At 43.2% G+C, this 20,461-nt stretch overlaps 1 protein-coding gene across 1 annotated transcript; it reads right to left on the bottom strand.

The window, feature by feature from the left end:
* Positions 1-380: 380 nt before the first annotated feature.
* On the bottom strand, positions 381-9,799 carry LOC129851048 (inter-alpha-trypsin inhibitor heavy chain H3-like). Its single transcript, XM_055917221.1, has 22 exons — positions 9,616-9,799; positions 9,298-9,327; positions 9,027-9,050; positions 8,475-8,629; positions 8,286-8,390; positions 7,982-8,144; positions 7,774-7,884; positions 7,509-7,637; positions 7,295-7,411; positions 6,991-7,159; positions 6,532-6,657; positions 6,193-6,374; positions 5,802-5,987; positions 5,456-5,595; positions 5,027-5,187; positions 4,853-4,879; positions 4,553-4,615; positions 4,067-4,180; positions 3,630-3,831; positions 2,392-2,564; positions 885-996; positions 381-783 (listed from the first exon to the last, which is right to left on the bottom strand). The coding sequence occupies exons 1-22, from the start codon at positions 9,715-9,717 to the stop codon at positions 645-647; spliced, it is 2,730 nt and encodes a 909-aa protein (XP_055773196.1). The 5' UTR covers positions 9,718-9,799; the 3' UTR covers positions 381-644.
* Between the last annotated feature and the right edge of the window lie 10,662 nt (positions 9,800-20,461).

Raw genomic sequence — 20,461 nt, 5'->3', positions numbered from 1 at the left:
GTACAAACTTTGAGTGGGTGGAGGGTGTGGCAAAATGTTTTTATGTAGGCTACACTTTCCCGTAAAATCCTCCTGTTTTCCCGCATTTGGGTATTTTAAAATGTGGTCACCCTAAACCCATTGGTTTCTGGACCAATCAGATGGCCCTGAATGTGTTCACATTTGGTGAAGGTTTGGGAGGTACTCAGATCCAGACTCTTGTGGAGAAGAAACTAACGTCTTTGAGCGTGGAGTAGCGTTTGTCCGGAGCAAGGAGGCTGGATAGCCAGGCAATACGTCAAGCACCACAGTGTTGATTTGTTATCTCTCTGTATATGTTTCTCTCTCCCTTCATCTTTCCCTCTCAGGGGCCATTCAAAATGGGATTAAATGCACACATGTTAGGTGGAAGTGGGCCCATTTATTTCAACAGGTTTTTGTCATCACTATCCCATATCAATATGAAAACATTGAATGTATTTGACAGCAGTTCTCTATCCTGCCATTTATCTTTTAATCAAATGTACTTCGGTCTGATTTTATCTTACATTATCTATGAATTATTCTCATGTCTATAGCACATACAGTGTGTTGAATCCATGTGAAACGTGTGACTGATGTATTGTATGTACTGTTTGAGGAGGTTGACTGCTAGTGTAACAGGCTCAGACGGTCTTGAAGAGTCCAGACATGATGTAATCTGTGTGGTTTCCATCGATGAGGCCGTTGCCGTTGCTATGGATGAACCAGCAGGGGACGTTCTCTCCATTCTTCACATCCCAGCGGAAGTCCCTTTGCCAGCCTCTGCAGAAAAAAAGCAGGGAGGAGAGACAATGATGAGATAAGTGTGTGTGTGTGTGTGTGTGTGTGTGTGTGTGTGTGTGTGTGTGAAGACATCACAGTACCTTGTCACTGTAAGCTCCTGCCCCTTCACTAGCATGGTGGCATCTGGTTTCTCTGGCTCCTCCCCTGGGCGCATGTTTCTCACCTCAAACTGCACCCCATGGTAAAACTGACCTGTATGGGGATAATAAAATACATTCTTATTGATCAAATATACAGACATTTTTCCAAATATACTGCAGTAAAACTCCAGCCAGCAACACAGATTTCATCTGGCCCTGCCAATGACAGGTTATCCTTTGGAGCCCCCTGGTGATACCTAGCAGGCCGTGGACGCTGGGGGAGAAGAGGTGGCTTTCCTACCTAGCAGGCCGTGGAGGCTGGGGGAGAAGAGGTGGCTTTCCTACCTAGCAGGCCGTGGAGGCTGGGGGAGAAGAGGTGGCTTTCCTACCTAGCAGGTCATGGACGCTGGGGGAGAAGAGGTGGCTTTCCTACCTAGCAGGCCGTGGAGGCTGGGGGAGAAGAGGTGGCTTTCCTACCTAGCAGGCCGTGGACGCTGGGGGAGAAGAGGTGGCTTTCCTACCTAGCAGGCCGTGGACGCTGGGGGAGAAGAGGTGGCTTTCCTACCTAGCAGGCCGTGGACGCTGGGGAAGAAGAGGTGGCTTTCCTACCTAGCAGGCCATGGACGCTGGAGGATAGGAGGTGGCTTTCCTAACTAGCAGGCCATGGACGCTGGGGGAGAAGAGGTGGCTTTCCTACCTAGCAGGCCGTGGATGCTGGGGGAGAAGAGGTGGCTTTCCTACCTAGCAGGCCATGGACGCTGGGGGAGAAGAGGTGGCTTTCCTACCTAGCAGGCCGTGGAGGCTGGGGGAGAAGAGGTGGCTTTCCTACCTAGCAGGCCATGGACGCTGGGGGAGAAGAGGTGGCTTTCCTACCTAGCAGCCCGTGGATGCTGGGGGAGAAGAGGTGGCTTTCCTACCTAGCAGGCCATGGACGCTGGGGGAGAAGAGGTGGCTTTCCTACCTAGCAGGCCGTGGAGGCTGGGGGAGAAGAGGTGGCTTTCCTACCTAGCAGGCCATGGACGCTGGGGGAGAAGAGGTGGCTTTCCTACCTAGCAGGCCATGGACGCTGGGGGAGAAGAGGTGGCTTTCCTACCTAGCAGGCCGTGGACGCTGGGGGAGAAGAGGTGGCTTTCCTACCTAGCAGGCCATGGACGCTGAGGGAGACGAGGTGGCTTTCCTACCTAGCAGGCCGTGGATGCTGGGGGAGAAGAGGTGGCTTTCCTACCTAGCAGGCCGTGGAAGCTGGGGGACAGGAGGTGGCTTTCCTACCTAGCAGGCCGTGGACGCTGGGGGAGAGGAGGTGGCTGTCCAGGGTATAGAAGCCCAGATAGTCCTGGTGGTAGGGGTGCTGGGGGAGAGGAGGTGGCTTTCCTACCTAGCAGGCCATGGACGCTGGGGGAGAAGAGGTGGCTTTCCTACCTAGCAGGCCATGGACGCTGGGGGAGAAGAGGTGGCTTTCCTACCTAGCAGGCCATGGACGCTGGGGGACAGGAGGTGGCTTTCCTACCTAGCAGGCCGTGGACGCTGGGGGAGAGGAGGTGGCTGTCCAGGGTATAGAAGCCCAGATAGTCCTGGTGGTAGGGGTGCTGTTTCCACACCTTGTGTAGGATGACCACAAACCGGACCGAGTCCCTGAGGGTGACAGTCAAGCTGCGGTCTTTGGTCACCTGCAGGTCTAAACTGTAGGAGGGGAGAGAGATGTAGTTTAACCAGGAGGACAGGGAGATAGGATGAAACATCAGATTCCCTTATAACCTTCTGTGGTAGTAGGAGTAGCAAGGGAGGTTGCATTAAATCCAGAAACTCTGGTCTCTCTATATACAGTGTATAAATAGGAGTTATATGGAAGCCAGAACAGTAAAATGGGAATAGGTGGGTCATTCCAAAAATTCGGTGCCAAAGAAAACTTCAGATGTCACCTAATTTTTACATCCTGCCATAAAGAGCACTTGTTCAACTTCATAAAACAACCCTTTTTCCCATGTCAAGAGGGAGTAAAAAATGACCATACTACCAAATAAAGTAACAGGGTTGACAAATTCTTAAATCAACCATAAATCAACTTGTGAAGGGGGAATGGAAGCTTGTTGCATGCAACAGGGAGTGGCAATTGAGTGCAAGCTTCACAATTTATTTGATTGTTAAAACATTTGTAGCCTGTCTATCTATGGGTAGCAGGGTTGACGTGTTATGCTCAAACCACTCAGTTTTTCACCACAAAACACTAGAAAATTTCCAAAAAGAGTAGAAACAGATCACCTGACTTTGCACTATGATTTGACTGTTAGATGTTCAATATTTATATGGAAAAAAATATTTATTAAGGAATAGTTTCACCGTATTAAACAGAGTTCAGTTCACATGACAGGGTTGACCTTAAAATGAGGGACAGATGTAAATGAATCACTAAACACATTAAATAAATTATCATATTCAGAAATGACTTTGTCAAAGCAACAAAATAACTAGGCCTTTGCAATGATTAAATGTTGGGGTTACGTGGGTTAAAATCTTCGCTAGAAGTAGTGGGGGCACGGCGGGACATGTCATAATGCAGAATTTTACCAAGTCTTTATTCATATTAAAAACAGATTTATTGAATTCTCCATGTTGTCTATATTAAAGGCCACTTCATTTAATATAACAGGCTTCTCAAATTCAATATTGGTGCATAATTTATACTTTCTACTCAAATGGACGCAAAAGGCACTCTTCTTGGAACGACCCAGGTAAGGGTGGACTTACTTGGCTCCCTTGAGAGAGGCGGTGTCAGACCAGAGGAGTTTGGCCTGCTTGCCATCCTGGGACACAGTGATGTCATGAGTGGTCACCTCCAGTCTCACCCCCAGCCCCTGGTGAACAATGCCAAAGCGACCAAAGTAGGTGTTCACTTTGCCATCAGGGGCCACCTTCTTATCCCCAATGGTCTGGCCATTGACCAAAATACCTGTAAGACAGATTGAGGCAAGCTGTGTTATGTTTGAATGGTTCATAGTGTAGTTTTGATATTTGTTATCTATTTTATGAAACAAGTGTCATGGTTTGGTTTCATGCCTTGTAACATTCAAAGACACATTACTGTCAAAGGTTGGTCAATTTCAAATAATGAATCATTTCTACAGCTATAACTATGTACTTTAATAAAGTGTAATTTCTGTAGTCATTGAGTGGTTAATATTTACCTGCCAGCTGGTCTCTCACTAGGTTGAAGATGGTACCAGGCCTATCGTCTATGTTGAAGCACAGTGCATCCTTCTGCTCTGGCAACTCAATCATGAAATGAGGGTCCCCATCCACTGCAGAGTCAACAACAGATTGTTCCAGTTGTAACATTTGATTTGGTTGAGGCTAAGCCCATTCAAACTTCTGGATCACTCTCTGTAGTCCTAATGTGGCATGACAGCATGGTGGACATTGAACATACTAAATATGGTTCATTTAGTCTTTAAGACACTGTTGTTTTTATCCTTTATTTGGGTAGTTAACTATATATCCACTGTTTTGTTTTTTGTTTGGTTAAAAGAAGCACAGAAAAAAATACTAGATATAAATATGCAAGTACTGCAGCCTGTGAAAGCAACCTATTTTTGAGACAGTCGCACCAGATAGAAAATCCAGAAGTAACCCATGTCTGACACAACGGTCACTCTGAATGAAGGAGGACCCACCAAAGTATGTGGGCATGTTCTGCACCCTGTAGGTGTTGCTCACCACCTGGGGTACAAAAGGACCTGAAAATCACACCAAAGATGTCAGATGGCAAGTAAAGTTCAAGTACAGTGGTCAAATGTATTTCATAGATTTGGTCTGGACATAAGAAGGTGTATATTACCATCCAATACGGTTAGTTTCTAACCACAAATAATTTGGTGTCAGCTTTCCATGTCATAAATTCAGGTGATCCATAATGACTTATAAATCTATTCAGATGATGAATCCAGTCCTGTCCATTCATGTCATATTCTTACCCAATCTCTGGGCTTTCTGCCTTTCATCTGTCAAACAGCATTAGGAAAAAACTGTCAGACACACACCTTTGACAATCCATACATGGATTTCTATAACCACTGAGATAAACATGTCAGATAAGACACGCCAGATGTACTGGTGGTCTCCCCCTCTCATCCCACTTGGTCTCATACCCTCGGTCAACTTGTCGGCGATGAGGGGTTCCTCTTGCTCCTCTTCAGTCTCAGGCTTGGTGACCACCATGGAGGTAAGAGGGGTGACGAAGCTGTACTGCAGGGACATCTCCAGAGCCTGGGCAGTGGCATTCCCCTTCTCCTCCGCAGTTCCAGTCTCTCTGACAGAAAACCATAGGATGAATGGTGTTATTGCATTAGGTTTGGGTTAGAGGTTAGGTTTGGTTTAACTTGGGTTAGGTTTGGTTTAACTTATGTAATATAAAAATAAAAAAAATGTAATATTTACAAATGTAGTTACTTTAATATAACCATCTCCATTCATCCCAACCACCAGTGTGTTTTAGGAATTTGGATTATTCTTAGCCACCATTTTGTTCTGGAGTGTTCACCAGACATCAGTAATAGCAGTTAACTGATCACACTGACTTCTTGCTCAACAGTTGTTGGATGGTGAGGTAGGCCCAAAGACGCTCAGTGAAGTCCCCAAAGATGTACTCCTGCTCAGGGTACAGTATGTCCCACTCCTGGGCACTAGCCTGGCCTTTGACAATAAAGTCCTCCTCAAACTTAAAAGAGTGTGAGGGAGTGAGAAAGAGAAAGATGATATTAGATACATAGAGAAGGAGTGAGAGACAAGCATTAGTTTGATTATGATGTACTGTACATCATAATGAGTGCACAATGCCCTTCAGGTGCAAAGACTGATGAAGATCTGTCTTTCTAAACTCAGTATCAGGGTGTCATGTTGTGTTGTAGCCTGTCTGTTCCTCACCCCCTTTGCAAACACCTCCACCAGGAAGTTATCCAAGCTATTATCAGTGAGCCGGCCAGCTACCACGATCTCTGAGCCGTTGAACAGCTGCTTGTAGTGGCTGGTGGTCAGAGAGTTCACCAGGTTGTCAGGGTAATGCAGGTCCACCTCGGAGAGGAGGGGGCTGGCTACTTCCTCATAGAAACCCTAGGACACAAAGACACACATTACCTAATCAGTTATCTTAAATTATTTTCTACAGTGCATTATCACTAATGCCAATATGCAGTATCTATGTATGACCTAGATAGTTTCATCCATCCTGTAATGCTCCCTATCAGTGATATGGTAAAACCAGAAAACCACTGAAAAGTGACTATTGGGAGATTTGGGACACAGCCCTGGTCCAAACCTGAAGCTGGACAGTGGCGTCAGAGCCCTCGTAGATCCTCCGGGCCAGTCCCTGGTTCTGTCTAGACATCACATCCAGAAAGGAGTAGTCCACATCATTCCCAAAGCCCAGACAGAACAGAGACATGTTCCCACCCATTGCATCACGGACATTCTCCTGAATCTGTGGTGTAGAAGACACTCCTATACACAAACACACATGGCTGGACCAGTAAACAAATGTACCATGACCTTACTGGCTTGATCTAATATAAAACAATACATCAGATGGCTACTTCAATGTTAAAATGGCAGCCCAACCAAATAAGGGAGATCAGAACAGAAGGAAACCTGATAGCACCTGCGTTTGGCATTCCATCTGTCAGTAAGACAATCATTGACACACTCCTCTCTGTGAACTTCTTGGCTTGTTTGTCTTTCATCATTATGTCCACAGCTTTCATCAGAGCACCATTTATATCAGTGTCTAAAAGGAAAACAGGACAGAAAATCAATTTAATATAAATTAATATAAAATAAACATTAGATAGATATAAACATTTTGTAAGTTCCCTCATAAATGCACCTCACTCAATTTTAACATACAGCTTGCCTAAGTGTTATATTGCCATAGTTTCACTACTGTACTACGGGCGCCAAAGACGTGGATTTCAATTAAGGCAGCCACCCACACCTCTCTGATTCAGAGGGGTAGGGTTAAATGCAATAGACACATTTCAGTTGAATGCATTTAGTTGTACAACTGACTGGCTGACAAAATGAATGATGACACAAACTTAATGAAATACATATGACTCACATCCCCTGTGCTGTATTTCTTTGATAAATCCTTTGGCTTCAGACACATTTTCCATGGTGGCCTTGGTCAAAGATCCCTTCCATGTTGAGATTTGGTCGTCAAATGTGACAATTCCAAAGTAGTCGTCCTCATGCAGGTCATTCAGGATAGTCAGCATAGCTTCCCTTGTCTATGAGAGATCACAGGCTCTCAGGTCAATCTGAACATCAACTACTATTACAGCTCTCTCTCTCAACCTCTCGCTCTCATATTTTCTCTCTCCCCAGCTCTTTCTTTCAGACAAACTATTTCCCTCCTCTCTTACCTGACGCATTTTGTTTCCAGACATTGACCCACTCCTGTCAATGACGAACACTACATTCTTTGGAACTCTGGGTAAGTCCGGAGGAGCAAAGAAGTGCACAAAGTACCCATTCACTACCTGAAAAAGACATGCTGAACATCATTAAGACATGAACACCATGAATTGATGGAATTGACCCCAAAACTGATCCAGTATCATATTCAACACAGCTAACCTGGATGTCTCCAAGGGTCTCAGCTCGGTTCACGTCATATTTGATAAAGAAATCCCCGTCAATCAGGGTGCCGTCACAACCTGGGCACTTTCTCTGCTGGTCCATTGTTGGGCAGAATGAGATGTGTGCCTGAGTGAGGGAGGAAAACACAATTTAATACAATTAAACACAAAACAACACATTTCAACACAGCAAAATTGTATTTATCTCTTTGGGACGATATGCTCCATATGCATTTGTTTCATAGAACAGAACAGCATTATACCTTTTTGTCAGTGACTGTTTTCTCCACCAGAGGTAGAAGCTCGTTGGAGATGAAGGTTCCATAGGCATCCAGGAAGGCAATGCCCTGGGGTTCATAGATATCTGCCACAATCTGTTAGAGACATGGACTGAATTGATGAGACACAGGACTGAGTCAAGATGATGACAAAAGTGCTGTTTTGGGGTATAGTGTGTAAACATCTACAGACCTCAAAGTGCTGGACCAGCTGCTTGGGTTTGACCCGGGTCATGATCTCATACTGGCCCAGTTTACGCTGAAGCAACTCCTCGTATGTCAGAATGAAGGTGACGTTACTATTGGCCGCGATGTTCACAGACACTGAAAACTTCTCCATCTTCCTCCCCGATGCCCTAGAGTACACAGACAAACACAGGTACAATAGGAGGACAATCACATTTTAAGCAAAACACTGGCTGTGATAAGAGTATAGAAGTGCTTGGTTTAATGGAAACATCATGTTTGTTCCCTCCTCATTGCCCTGGTCCACTCACTTGACCAGTCCTGCGGTCTGCCCTGTGGAAACAGCTTTCTCATACTGCTTCTTGGCTTTCTCCTTCTCCTTCACCTCACCCGTGTACGTCTGACCCTCTATCTCCCTGAGATACAAAAACACAGTTATTCAAACAAACACACATATGCATTCACACACACTTCTACATATGCCATGACTGCTGACTGACATGCTGAAGTTGGTGATGAAGGCGGTCTTGGGCAGATCCACCTCAAAGAACACTTCCTGAGAGGAGTTGACCTTGTTCAGAGCACTGGAGGTTATGACCGTGTGAGCGAAACGAGACGCCACCTTACAGGCCACCTTTACACTGTACACCTCCACCTGAGAGAGGGAGAGATGGAGGAAAAGAGAGGAAGAGAGGCAGAGAAAGGAAGAGAAAGAGGGATAGAGGTACATGTACGTACATAGGAAAAAAAGAGAGAAACAGCAACAGAAGTGTTTTGAAACTTGTGTTTGTGTGAGTAATGACTATCCAATATACCTGTAAAAAAGCTCACACATTTTCTCAAAACATATTTTCCATATACAGCTGAATAGCGTGGAGTAGGCTGCATTGACTACAGGATTACTTCAAAAACAAATGATTACAGCTGTACTCTTGTGAAAGAGTACAGCTGGTTCAGTGGTTCCATTTAAAAAGTCCATGAAGGCATGGATTCCTGGTGATGGCTTATCATTATCCTCACAAAGATCATGTAAATATAGTGTATTTCCTTACCTTCATATTATCTGTACTTCTTTTCTGTAAAAAATGTATAGATTCAGACAGTATTATGAATTTTATTTTTGACAGAGTACACTATTTAGTACTTGGACATTTTTGACTTTTCAAGTGGCAGATCTATACTCAAAAGGTTAGAGCGTTTTTTTTTCTGGGGAAAATGTATATTCACCACAGGGAGGGTGTTCAAGAGAAGAAGTCTGACAGATTCCTGTTTTGATTTGTGTCTGACAGTACAGTTTGAGTCAATGCTGAACTACCACAGTACCTTTAGTATCCTTGTAGCACCATCAGAGCCCTGCGATACAAACCACAGGAGAAGTTTCATTTTAGGATCAGAATGTCATCCAAACTAATTTAAAATTCACAGTCAAATTCATTGTAATGTATATACATAGATATTAGCATGACTATAAATCAATTAATGTACACAAACATCACATACGGAGCGAAAGCAGAACAGAAACGATTCAAAGTAGATACGGTACAGATATATATAGAAAATCTAGAGTAACACTAGATTATAGCAGGAGCGGCCAGATGTGGTGACAGGACAGTAGATACTATAGTAACCGTGGAGAGTCACCTGTGGTGTGGAGTCTTCTCGTGAGATGACCAGAGCTCCATGCAACAGAGCCGGGACAAAGACAATGCCCCAGAGCAGCAGCACAGCCCACACTCCAGACATGACCAAGACGCAGCTAAACACTGACTTCACTGCTTAGAAAACGACAACCCTTTCCTACCCTACTGCTCCACTCACAGGAGTGACAGACTATGTGTCTGCTTTATACTGGATTAACAACCAGCAGACCCAACCCATTTTTTACTTTTCAAGTGGCGGAAATCGATACTGTTGTCTATACTCAAATACAGAGTTGGGTAACAGTGGCCGAACAAATTTTGCAAATATTTACTCAATCATGTCCTCAAAGGTTAGATAGCTATTCTGGGAAAAATGTTAATAACGAAATATTCATCAAATATCAGATTCACCACAGGGAGGGTGTTCAAGAGAAGAAGTCTGACAGATTCTGTGACAGATTCCTGTTTTGATTTGTGTCTGACAACACAGTCTGGGTCAATGCTGAACTTCCACAGAACCTTTAGAAGCCTTGTAGCACCATCAGAGCCCTGCGATACAAACCACAGGAGATAAGTTTAATTTTAGAATCAGAATGTCATCTAAACTAATTTAAAATTCACAGTCAAATTCATTGACGAGATCCTGAGGCCCATTGTCGTGTCATTCATCCACGCCATCACCTCATGTTTCAGCATGATAATGCACGTTCCCATGTCGCAAGGATCTGTACATAATTCCTGGAAGCTGAAAATGTCCCAGTTCTTCATTGGCCTGCATACTCACCAGACATGTCACCCATTGAGTATATTCGGGATGCTCTGGATTGACGTGTACGACAGTGTTCTGATAGCTGTACTTCTCTACAAAGTATCAGATTGCCCTATGTTGTCATCTAGTGTCGAATTTGGGTACTGTAGCTTTTAATTTGCTAACTTTCTGTTAATAAAGAGATCAGAACAATGTCAGAACAATTTGAGCGACAACAGACAGACAAGCCATACTTTTCCGCCTTACTAGGCCTTGGTTAAAGATAAGTCTAGTTCGTTTGCGTTATTAGAAAAGGCTTTTGCTAATTCAAATTGAGTTTATAGAATGTTTACATTTTTACATGTTTATTCTAGTTTTTTAAGTTCCGATGAAGCTAAGCAGATTGCGCCAACTTTCTCTCATTCACTTAACATTGTGTGTTAGCATGCTAGCTATCATTTCGTGACGGAAGTTAGCTTCTTTGGTTTCTGGATGTATCTAGCTATTTTAAGTGTTCAGATATCTCTTGTGAGAGACCTAAAGCATAGTTGTTAATACGGACCACCCATCCCGGATCATTCTCATCAGAAACGCTGACTAGCATAGCCTAGCCTAGCGCCACAGGGATATCATATAATATAATTTCATGAAATCACAAGTCCAATACAGCAAATGAAAGATAAACATCTTGTGAATCCAGCCAACATGTCCGATTTTGAAAATGTTTTACAGCAAAAACACAACATATATTTATGTTAGCTCACCACCATATCCCAAAACACAACACCATTTTTTCACCGCAAAGATAGCTTTCACAAAACCCACAAATAGAGATAAAATTAATCACTAACCTTTGAACAACTTCATCAGATGACAGTCTTATGACATCATGTTATACAATACATTTATGTTTTGTTCGAAAATTTTCACATTTATAGCTACAAATCGTGGTTTTACATTGCCGCCATGGTCACAAATGGCACCAAAATGTCCAGAGAAATTTTAGACAGCCACGTAATCTAACAGAAAAACTCATCATAAACTTTACTGAAAAATACATGTTGCACATATAATTAAAGATACACTGGTTCTTAATGCAACCGCTGTGTTAGATAAAAAAAAATAACTTTAGTAAAAAGCACAGCATGCAATAATCTGAGACAGCGCTCAGCCATTCTCCGCCATGTTGGAGTCAAGAGTCAACAAAAATACGAAATAACATCATAAATATTCCCTTACCTTTGATGAACTTTCATCAGAATGCAGTGCCAGGAATCCTAGTTCCACAATAAATCGTTGCTTTGTTTTAGAATGTCTATTTCTTCTGTCGAATTAGCAACTTTGGCTAGCATGTGTAGCTCACGTGTCCATGAAGATTTTTACGCATGAACAAAAAATTCAAAAAGTGATAATAAAAGTCAAATAAACTGGTCAAACTCAGTTGAGAATCAATCTTCAGGATGTTTTTCTCATATATATCCAATAACGTCCCAGACGGAGCATTTCTTCGTGTCTACCTAACGCATTGCAGACAAAGTTATGACAAACCAAAGTGCATAGCCAATATGGCTGACGTCTCACTCCAAAGACTCTCATCCGGTCCCACAGAAGGCTAGACACTTCATTCCACGTTCTACTGCCTGTTGACATCTAGTGGAAGGCGTATGAAGTGCATACAGATCCATAAATACAAGACAATTGAATAGGCGATGCCTTTCACAGAGACCCATTTCAGAATTTTCACTTCCTGTTTGGAAGTTTGCCTGCCAAATGAGTTCTGTTTTACTCACAGATATAATTCAAACAGTTTTAGAAACTTCAGAGTGTTTTCTATCCAATAGTAAAAGTAATTTGCATATCATATGATCTAGGACAGAGTACGAGGCCGTTTAAATTGGGCACAATTTTATCCAGAAGTGAAGTTAACCCCTATTTCTTAAGCTATATGGACACTAATTGTGTGAATGTATATAGTGACTTTTTCTCATGCATTTTCTCCTTTCTGTATGTGTTACAGTTTGAGGACAGAACAGACTGCATGTCCCAGTTCCCGCCAATATCCAGCAATTTTGCACATTCATTGAAGAGGAGTGGGACAACATTCCACAGGTCACAATCAACAGCCAGCACAACTCTATGCTAAGGAGATGTGTCCTGCTGCATGAGGCAAATGGTGGTCACGCCAGTAACTGACTGGCTTTCTGATCCACATCCCTACCTTCTTTTAAGGTATCTGTGACCAACAGATGCATATCTGTTTTCCCCGTCATGTGAAATCCATAGATTAGGGCCAAATTGACTGATGTCCTTATATGAACTGTAACTCAGTAAACTCTTTGAAATTTTTTCATGTTGCGTTTATATTTTTGTTCAGCATAAAACAGCATATCTAAGGCTCTGGTTTGTTCAAGAAGTGAGGGTAACGGTCAACACGATATCTGCTATCCACTTTTAATTATTTTGGGTATAGGGGACTGTCACTTATTTTTCAAGTGTTCAGGGAGGGTTTAGGTCAAATATATTTTGCTGAAGGGAGGGCGATTTCATTTCAGAGGTCATTTCATAACCCTTATAAATAACGTTCACTCCCTTATTTTAACTTGTAGACTGACAGATATGTGATATCTGCATATGTTTGGCAGCCCAGCTTACCTTCTTTACAATCTATCCATGGATATGCCTCCTGTTTTTACTTCCACATAATGTTTGTCCATACATCAACACATGGTAGGTAGCAGGTCTATTGGTGCCATTGTGGTGGTACCAGCTGCGGGGAGAGGTGCTGTCCTGTCATCTGAGGGAACCGAGGTAGCTGAGGTTGTGGTGGGATTGGTAGCTGAAGACATGTTGGGATCGTTAGCTGGGGTGTTGGCATCGTTAGCTGGGGTGTTGGCATCGATAGCTGAGGTGGTGTGATCGGGAGTTGTTAGTGTTGCGGAGATCGGCCCTGGACCCGGGGACTGGGAAGGGCCTGTCAAGGTCGCGGAGGGGGCTGCCATGCTAGAAGGAGACCAGAGAGAGAGACCAGAATTCCCAAATTGGAATTCCGCGTTGGATGACCGTTCAAATAGAGTTCCCAGTTATTTTGAACACGGCATATGTCAACAATGGACTAATGAAACAAATACCAAAATATAGTTTTTGGGTGGAGTATTCCTTTAAGTTCCTACCACAATGTACCAGACAAATGTCCTTCTATAAAGATGAGGCGGCGATGATGATTGTAGAAGCTGTAGATGATGAGCCTCTGTAGTTGGCGAAGTAGTTTGTAGAAGATGGCAGGTGCCACTTGTGCCGTCGAATCAAATGGGGTTTTACAAAAACCAGTCTGCACAGAACATACAGAATAATCAATTATATAGTCTTACTTTTATCAACAAAGTTTCAGTAACTGTTCTGTAATAACATTTTTTTTTACATATGTGGTCTCAAAAGGATTTGCAGATTTTTCAAAACCCACGTTCTTCTCCAATGCGACAAGAAAACTACAGGCAGGCGCCATCTCTCTCATACAAAGAAATGCACATGTAACTATAGCAAATGCAAAATGTTCTAAAATCTAAATGATCTTCACTCTTGAAAGCATACACGCTTACGTCAATATCCTGACTGGTTTTAGATATCCTGACTCGTAAATATCATGTACACGTTAGTTATTCATCAGTTGGTGGCAGCCAGTGGGGAGGTGTGATGCCACTGACCAGAGAGCTAGGCTAGGTTTCTAGTACAGACAGTGGCTTCATGAGGTAGTCACCTGGAATTATCAGGAACTCCTTGTTAAATGTTCATTTGTGGAATTTCTTTCCTTCTTAATGTGTTTGAGCCAATGAGTTGTGTTATGACAAGGTAGGGATGGTATACAGAAGATAGGGCTATTTGGTAAAAGACCAAGTCCATATTATGGCAAGAACATCTCAAACAAGCAGAGAAACAACAGTCCATCATTACTTTAAGACATTAAGTTCAGTCAATCCGGAACATTTCAAGAACAGTCACAAAAACCATCATGCACTATGATGAAAATGGTTCTCATGAGGACCGCCAAAGGAATGGAAGACCCAGAGTTACCTCTGATGGATAGGATAAGTTCATTAGAGTTACCAGCCTCAGAAGTTGCAGCCCAAATAAATGCTTCACAGAGTTCAAGTAACAGAAACATCTCAACATCCACTGTTCAGAGGAGACTGTGAGAATCATGCCTTCCTGGTCGAATTGCTGCAAAGAAACCACTACTAAAGGACACCAATAATAAGAAGAGACTTGCTTGGGCCAAGAAACACGAGCAATGGACATTAGACTGGTTGAAATCTGTCCTTTGGTCTGATGAGACCAAATTTGAGAGTTTTGGTTCCAACCGCTGTGTCTTTGTGAGACGTAGCATAGGTGAACGGATGATCTCTGCATGTGTGGTTCCCACCGTGAAGCATGGAGGAGGTGGTATGATGGCGTGGGGGTGCTTTGCTGGTGACACTGTCAGTGATTTATTTAGAATTCAAGGCACACTTAACCAGCATGGCTACCACAGCATTCTACAGCGATACACCATCCTATCTGGTTTGAGCTTAGTGGGAGTATCATTTGTTTTTCAACAGGACAATTACCCAGCACACCTCCATGCTGTGTAAGGGCTATTTGACCAAAGAGAGTGATGGAGTGCTGCATCAGATGACCTGGCCTCCACAATCACCCGACCTCAAACCAATTGAGATGGTTTGTGATGAGTTGTACCGCAGAGTAAAGGAAAAGAAGCCAACAAGTGCTCAGCATATGTAGGAACTCCTTCAAGACTGTTGGAAAAGCATTCCAAGTTAAGCTGGTTGAGAGAATGCCAAGAGTCTGGCAATCAAGGCGAAGGGTGGCTACTTTGAAAAATCTCAAATTATATTTTGATTCGTTTAATCCTTTTTTGGTTACTACGTGATTCCATATGGGGCTCCCGAGTGGTGCAGCGGTCAAAAGCACTGCATCTCAGTGCTAGAGGCATCACTACAGACCCTGGTTCGATTCCAGGCTGTATCCCAGGGAGTCCCATAGGGCCGCGCGCAATTCGTCCAGTGTCGTCCGGTTTAGGCCGTCATTGTAAATTTGAATTTGTTCTTAACTGACTTGCCTAGTTAAATTAAGGTAAAAAAATAAAATCATAGTTTTGATGTCTTCACTCTTATTCTACAATGTAGAAAAAAGCAAAAATATAGAAGAACTCTTGAATGAGTACTGTATATAATGCATTTATAAAAAATGTTGCCTGTTATTTTGGCATTAATATGTGTCAAGTATCAGTTTGCAAACAATAAAGCTGCATACAAACTTGGTCTCTTTTTTGCTTTCTTGAGTAAAGCAGCTCCAAAATGCAGGAGTTTCAGCCTTTGCTCAGTGCAATCTGTGAAGGTGGGGCAGCCAGCGGAAAATACAGAGCGTAGGGGTTGGTAATGTCCTCTAGTTGCGCCGTGATTGGCTCAGTGTTCTTTCACTCATGGGGACACTACGTCACCACAAAATCTACAGGTAAAGCTGGAAAATTCAAGCCCCTTGAGTGCTGCCATAGAGTTACATTAGAAGTGCCCATCCGAGAAAGCTCAAGGTCATTTGCCACAGAGGAAACGACGTCAAACACATATCTACAGTAGCTTTAATTGGACTGATCATGTCAACATACTTTAAAAATCTTAGCTAGCAGTCGTCATCGTGAATAAAATTGACAATCTACTGGCAAATCCTCTTCACACGAAGAGAAATAATGAAGAGAAATTATAGATAAAACTTATCGGTGCTCATCAGAAATTGGATATAAACATTACACAAGTTGGAAATCCCAAATTCAACAATGAGGGGTTTGGAAGAAATCAGTGGCATTGCAAAGCAATCACTAGCCTGCTATTCAGCGGAGTGGGTCTGTTGTTCAAGTCTGGGTTTAAGGGTCTCTTTTCCAAGCTTAAAGGATAAACATTCAACATTGGCCATGCATGACTTCTGTCGCATTCAAAACAACTGGAAACTCGGAACTGGGAAATCTCAGACTTCAGTGAGTTCAAGACAACATGGAACTTTAAAGAAAAGAAACGAGCTCTGACCGGGAAAATAGGTTTTGAACAGTCATCCAACTCAGATTTGCAAGTCGGGAACTCAGGTCTCTTTTTAGAGCTCCAACCTGAAGATCACTGACGCCATCATGTTTCAAGCTTGTTTTTTCCCCCGAGTTCCCAGTTATCTTGAAAGCACCATAAATCTAGAGAATGCCAGACTTTAATGAGAAAGTTTGATGACAAAATTTGCCCACGAAGGACCACTGTGCCACCTTCCTGTTCAAGTGAGCACAGCACAACAAGGTGAGTCCAAAAATGTCTTGTATGCTGCTGCATAAATTATGTAATATGCCAGGGAGATATGTACACTGTAGCTAAGAAAGTAATACTAAGTGTATGATGTGTAGTAAGCTGTTAGTAGCCCATGTGCCTCACCCTAAAAAGTTGGTCCCTTTTTCCCCTCATAACTTAGCCTACTGTTCTGACTTGGTGGTGCACGTGTAGCCAATAGCATGTTATAGAGAAATGTAATCATCAAATATTGTAAGAGCTTTCATTGTCTGCTTATATGCCCCCTCTATCCTATGGTTCTAACTTGGTGTACAGGGAGAATACTGTAAGAGCGGACCATGTTCGGAATTCTGTCACTGTACATTGCAAAGGTACTGAACAAATGGTTATTTTGACTACGTCCATCATAGCTCGCTCATTAATGTCTTAATCGAAATTATGGATTGCCTCTTATCCGCTCATCGTCCCCTTATGCCATAGTTTGTGCATCTCAATTGTCAGTAGAAACCACATTTGTATTAAGCAAGTCAGCCATATCCGCTATGTTTTTAAAAAATTGGTAGTAAATGAGGCTGAATTGACTGTTTTGCTGCCGGCCCAGGCTCCGCTGATAGCCAGGTGTAGCTGTGGTAAGGTGTTGGGACTCTGCTGTTAGGACAGACTTATGTAGGCCCTAACAGTTTGTAGACATCATTTGTCACTGTTATAGTGCAATTAATGTATTGTTTAGTGTTGTGGCCTTGCTGCCATGCATCAAAACGTTTTTTTGTCCCACCATTGTGTCCCACAATTTACATGCTAAAATTGCCACTGAGTACAGAGACAGGGTAAATTCAAAATAAAATAGCTTATATTTCCTATAAGGTTCCAACCTAAATGATCTCTTCAAGAATCAAACTTAAATGTTCAACAAATAAATCTTGAAACCAGATCTAATGGCTCTCTCAGTCCTGTCCTCCCGTGAGGGGAAACCAGCAGCTGATAAGTGTGGTGCCTGAGTGACTAGCCAGCAACACCCTTAACAAGTCTATTTAAGTCAGCCGTGCCTGTTCATCTTCAAGCAGTGGGCCCTTTCCCAGCTGACTACATGGCTTGTGAGGGTGTGGACAATAAGTGGCCGCCCCTCACGGCACCACACTCCATTCTCACGAGGGAAGCCGTCAGGTGACCAACGGTGGCCCACCCATCCCAAGGTTTCAAGCTGATGGCTGCGTTCCATGGTGACCCCCTCGCTTGTAGTGCTGGTCGTGGTAGGAGGACTGGCCCCTGAAAGCCCAACACAGGCATTCAATTTTGTTAGCATAATGCTAACTCACCAGGGTCCGGTTTTAAATCTTAATCTTATCAAATCTTATTTGTCACATGCGCCGAATACAACAGGTGTAGACATTACAGTGAAATGCTTACAAACCCTTAACCAACAATGCAGTTAAGAAAAATGCACTTAAAAAAGTATGAAATAAAAGTAACAAATAATTAAAGAGCAGCAGTAAAATAACAATAGTAGTGAGGCTATATACAGGGGGCACTGGTACACAGTCAATGTGCGGGGGTACCGGTTAGTCAAGGTAATTGAGGTAATATTTACATGTAGGTAGAGTTATTAAAGTGACAATGTATAGATAATAGAGAGTAGCAGCAGCGTAAAAGGGGGAGTCAATGCAAATAGTCTGGGTAACCAGCCATTTGATCAGATGTTCAGGAGTCTTATGGCTTGGGGGTAGAAGCTGTTTAGAAGCCTCTTGGACCGAGACTTGGCCCTCCGGTACCGCTTGCCATGCGGTAGCAGAGAGAACAGTCTATGACTAGGGTGGATGGAGTCTTGGACAATTTTTAGGGACTTCCTCTTACGCCGCCTGGTATAGAGGTCCTGGATGGCAGGAAGCTTGGCCCCGGAGATGTACTGGGCCGTACGCACTACCCTCTGAAGTGCCTTGCGGTCAGAGGCCGAGCAGTTGCCATACCAGGCAGTGATGCAACCCGTCAGGATGCTCTCGATGGTGCAGCTGTAGAACTTTTTGAGGATCTGAGGTCCCATGCCAAATCTTTTCAGTCTCCTTAGGGGGAATAGGTTTTATTGTGCCCTCTTTACGGCTGTCTTGGTGTGCTTGGACCATGTTAGTTTGCTGGTGATGTGGTCACCAAGGAACTTGAAGCTCTCAACCTGCTCCACTACAGCCCAGTCAATGAGAATGGGGGCATACTCGGGCTTCTTTTTCCTGTAGTCCACAATCATCTCCTTTGTCTTGATCACGTTGAGGGAGAGGTTGTTGTCCTGGCACCACACAGTCAGGTGTCGGTGACACTGTTGTGTCATCGGCAAACTTAATGATTGGTGTTGGAGTCGTGCCTGACCATGAGGTTATGAGTGAACAGGGAGTACAGGAGGGGACTGTGCACACACCACAGAGGGGCCCCAGTGTTGAAGATCAGCGTTGCGGATGTGTTGTTAGGGGGGTGGCCCGTCAGGACATCCAGGACCAGTTGCAGAGGGAGGTGTTTAGTCCCAGGGTCATTAGCTAAGTGATGTGCTTTGAGGGCACTATGGTGTTGAACGCTGAGCTATAGTCTATGAATAGCATTCTCACATAGGTGTTCCTTTTGTCCAGGTGTGAAAGGGCAGTGTGGATTGCAAAAGAGATTGCATCATCTGTGGATCTGTTGGGGCGGTATGCCTGGTTTCCCAAAGGCAGCTTAAGGTTAAATTCATGGTTAGAACCACAGGACCCTATGGATCTAAAGATGAACTTAGCCTTAAGATGCTTTTGAGAAACCGGGCCCAGGATTCTCTCTTCATAAACATCAAAGGAAAAAAGGTCTCAATTCCCATCTGGTTCAGCTCACTGATTATCTAAACACTTGATTCTTCTGCAGTAGTAAAAATATACTCCACAACTTTGTTTATAATAAGTTATCAACGTTCAATATTGCTATGATTCTTTTAGGTTTCTTTCTGTGTAACAGTTCACAGGTCGTGGAAGCTCTCTCCAAAGGCAAGAGGGTAAGAAAGCGAGATCCGAGCCAATGCAAAAGATGTTCAGACTCTAGTGGTCGCCAACAAACTCCCAACCCATAGAATTAGTGTAAAGAAGTTAGGGAATGTGATAAGAGAATTCAGTTCTCATGTTCTTTAATTAATTACTCAGTCTGCTATATCAGGATTTGTAGGATACTGATAGAAATAAAAACAGACAGGAGGCCCAGTCTACAATAGTCAAATGTTTATTTACGGGAACGTTCTCCCTATCATTTCCGGTACATTGGTCTATATACCTCACATTTCGTCATAAACGTTCCTCCTCCTCTCAGATACAAATGGCAACATAGTTCACAAGTCTTCTTCTCATACATTGTCTGCCACCTGTTATACAATCTACTACAAGCCCACGGTCTCTCCCCTCCCTGGGTGGGGAAACTTCCATCCCTGTTATCAGTTTCACAGTGGTCACAAGTTGTCTGCCACAGTTCCTTGCCTACCAACAGTCCATCTTTCTTATGGACAAACATTCTTCATCAGACAGGATATAATTCTGTTAGTTATAATTCTATGTTAACTTCTTGACGCTAGGGGCCAGATTTTTTATTTTATTTTTTAAAATAATGTTCCCAAGGTAAACAGACTATTTTTCAGGCCCAGATCGTAGAATATGCATATCATTTACAGATTAGGATAGAAAACACTCCAAAGTTTCCAAAACTGTCAAGATATTGTCTGTGAGTATAACAAAACTGATTCTGCAGGCAAAAACCTGAGGAAATCCAACCCGGACGTGCATTCTTTTTGT

The sequence above is a fragment of the Salvelinus fontinalis genome, chromosome 3 (genome assembly GCF_029448725.1).
Source record: "Salvelinus fontinalis isolate EN_2023a chromosome 3, ASM2944872v1, whole genome shotgun sequence".
Taxonomy (NCBI): domain Eukaryota; kingdom Metazoa; phylum Chordata; class Actinopteri; order Salmoniformes; family Salmonidae; genus Salvelinus; species Salvelinus fontinalis.
Note: the sequence above shows the minus strand (reverse complement) of the source record. Positions and strands in the feature narration are given on the sequence as shown.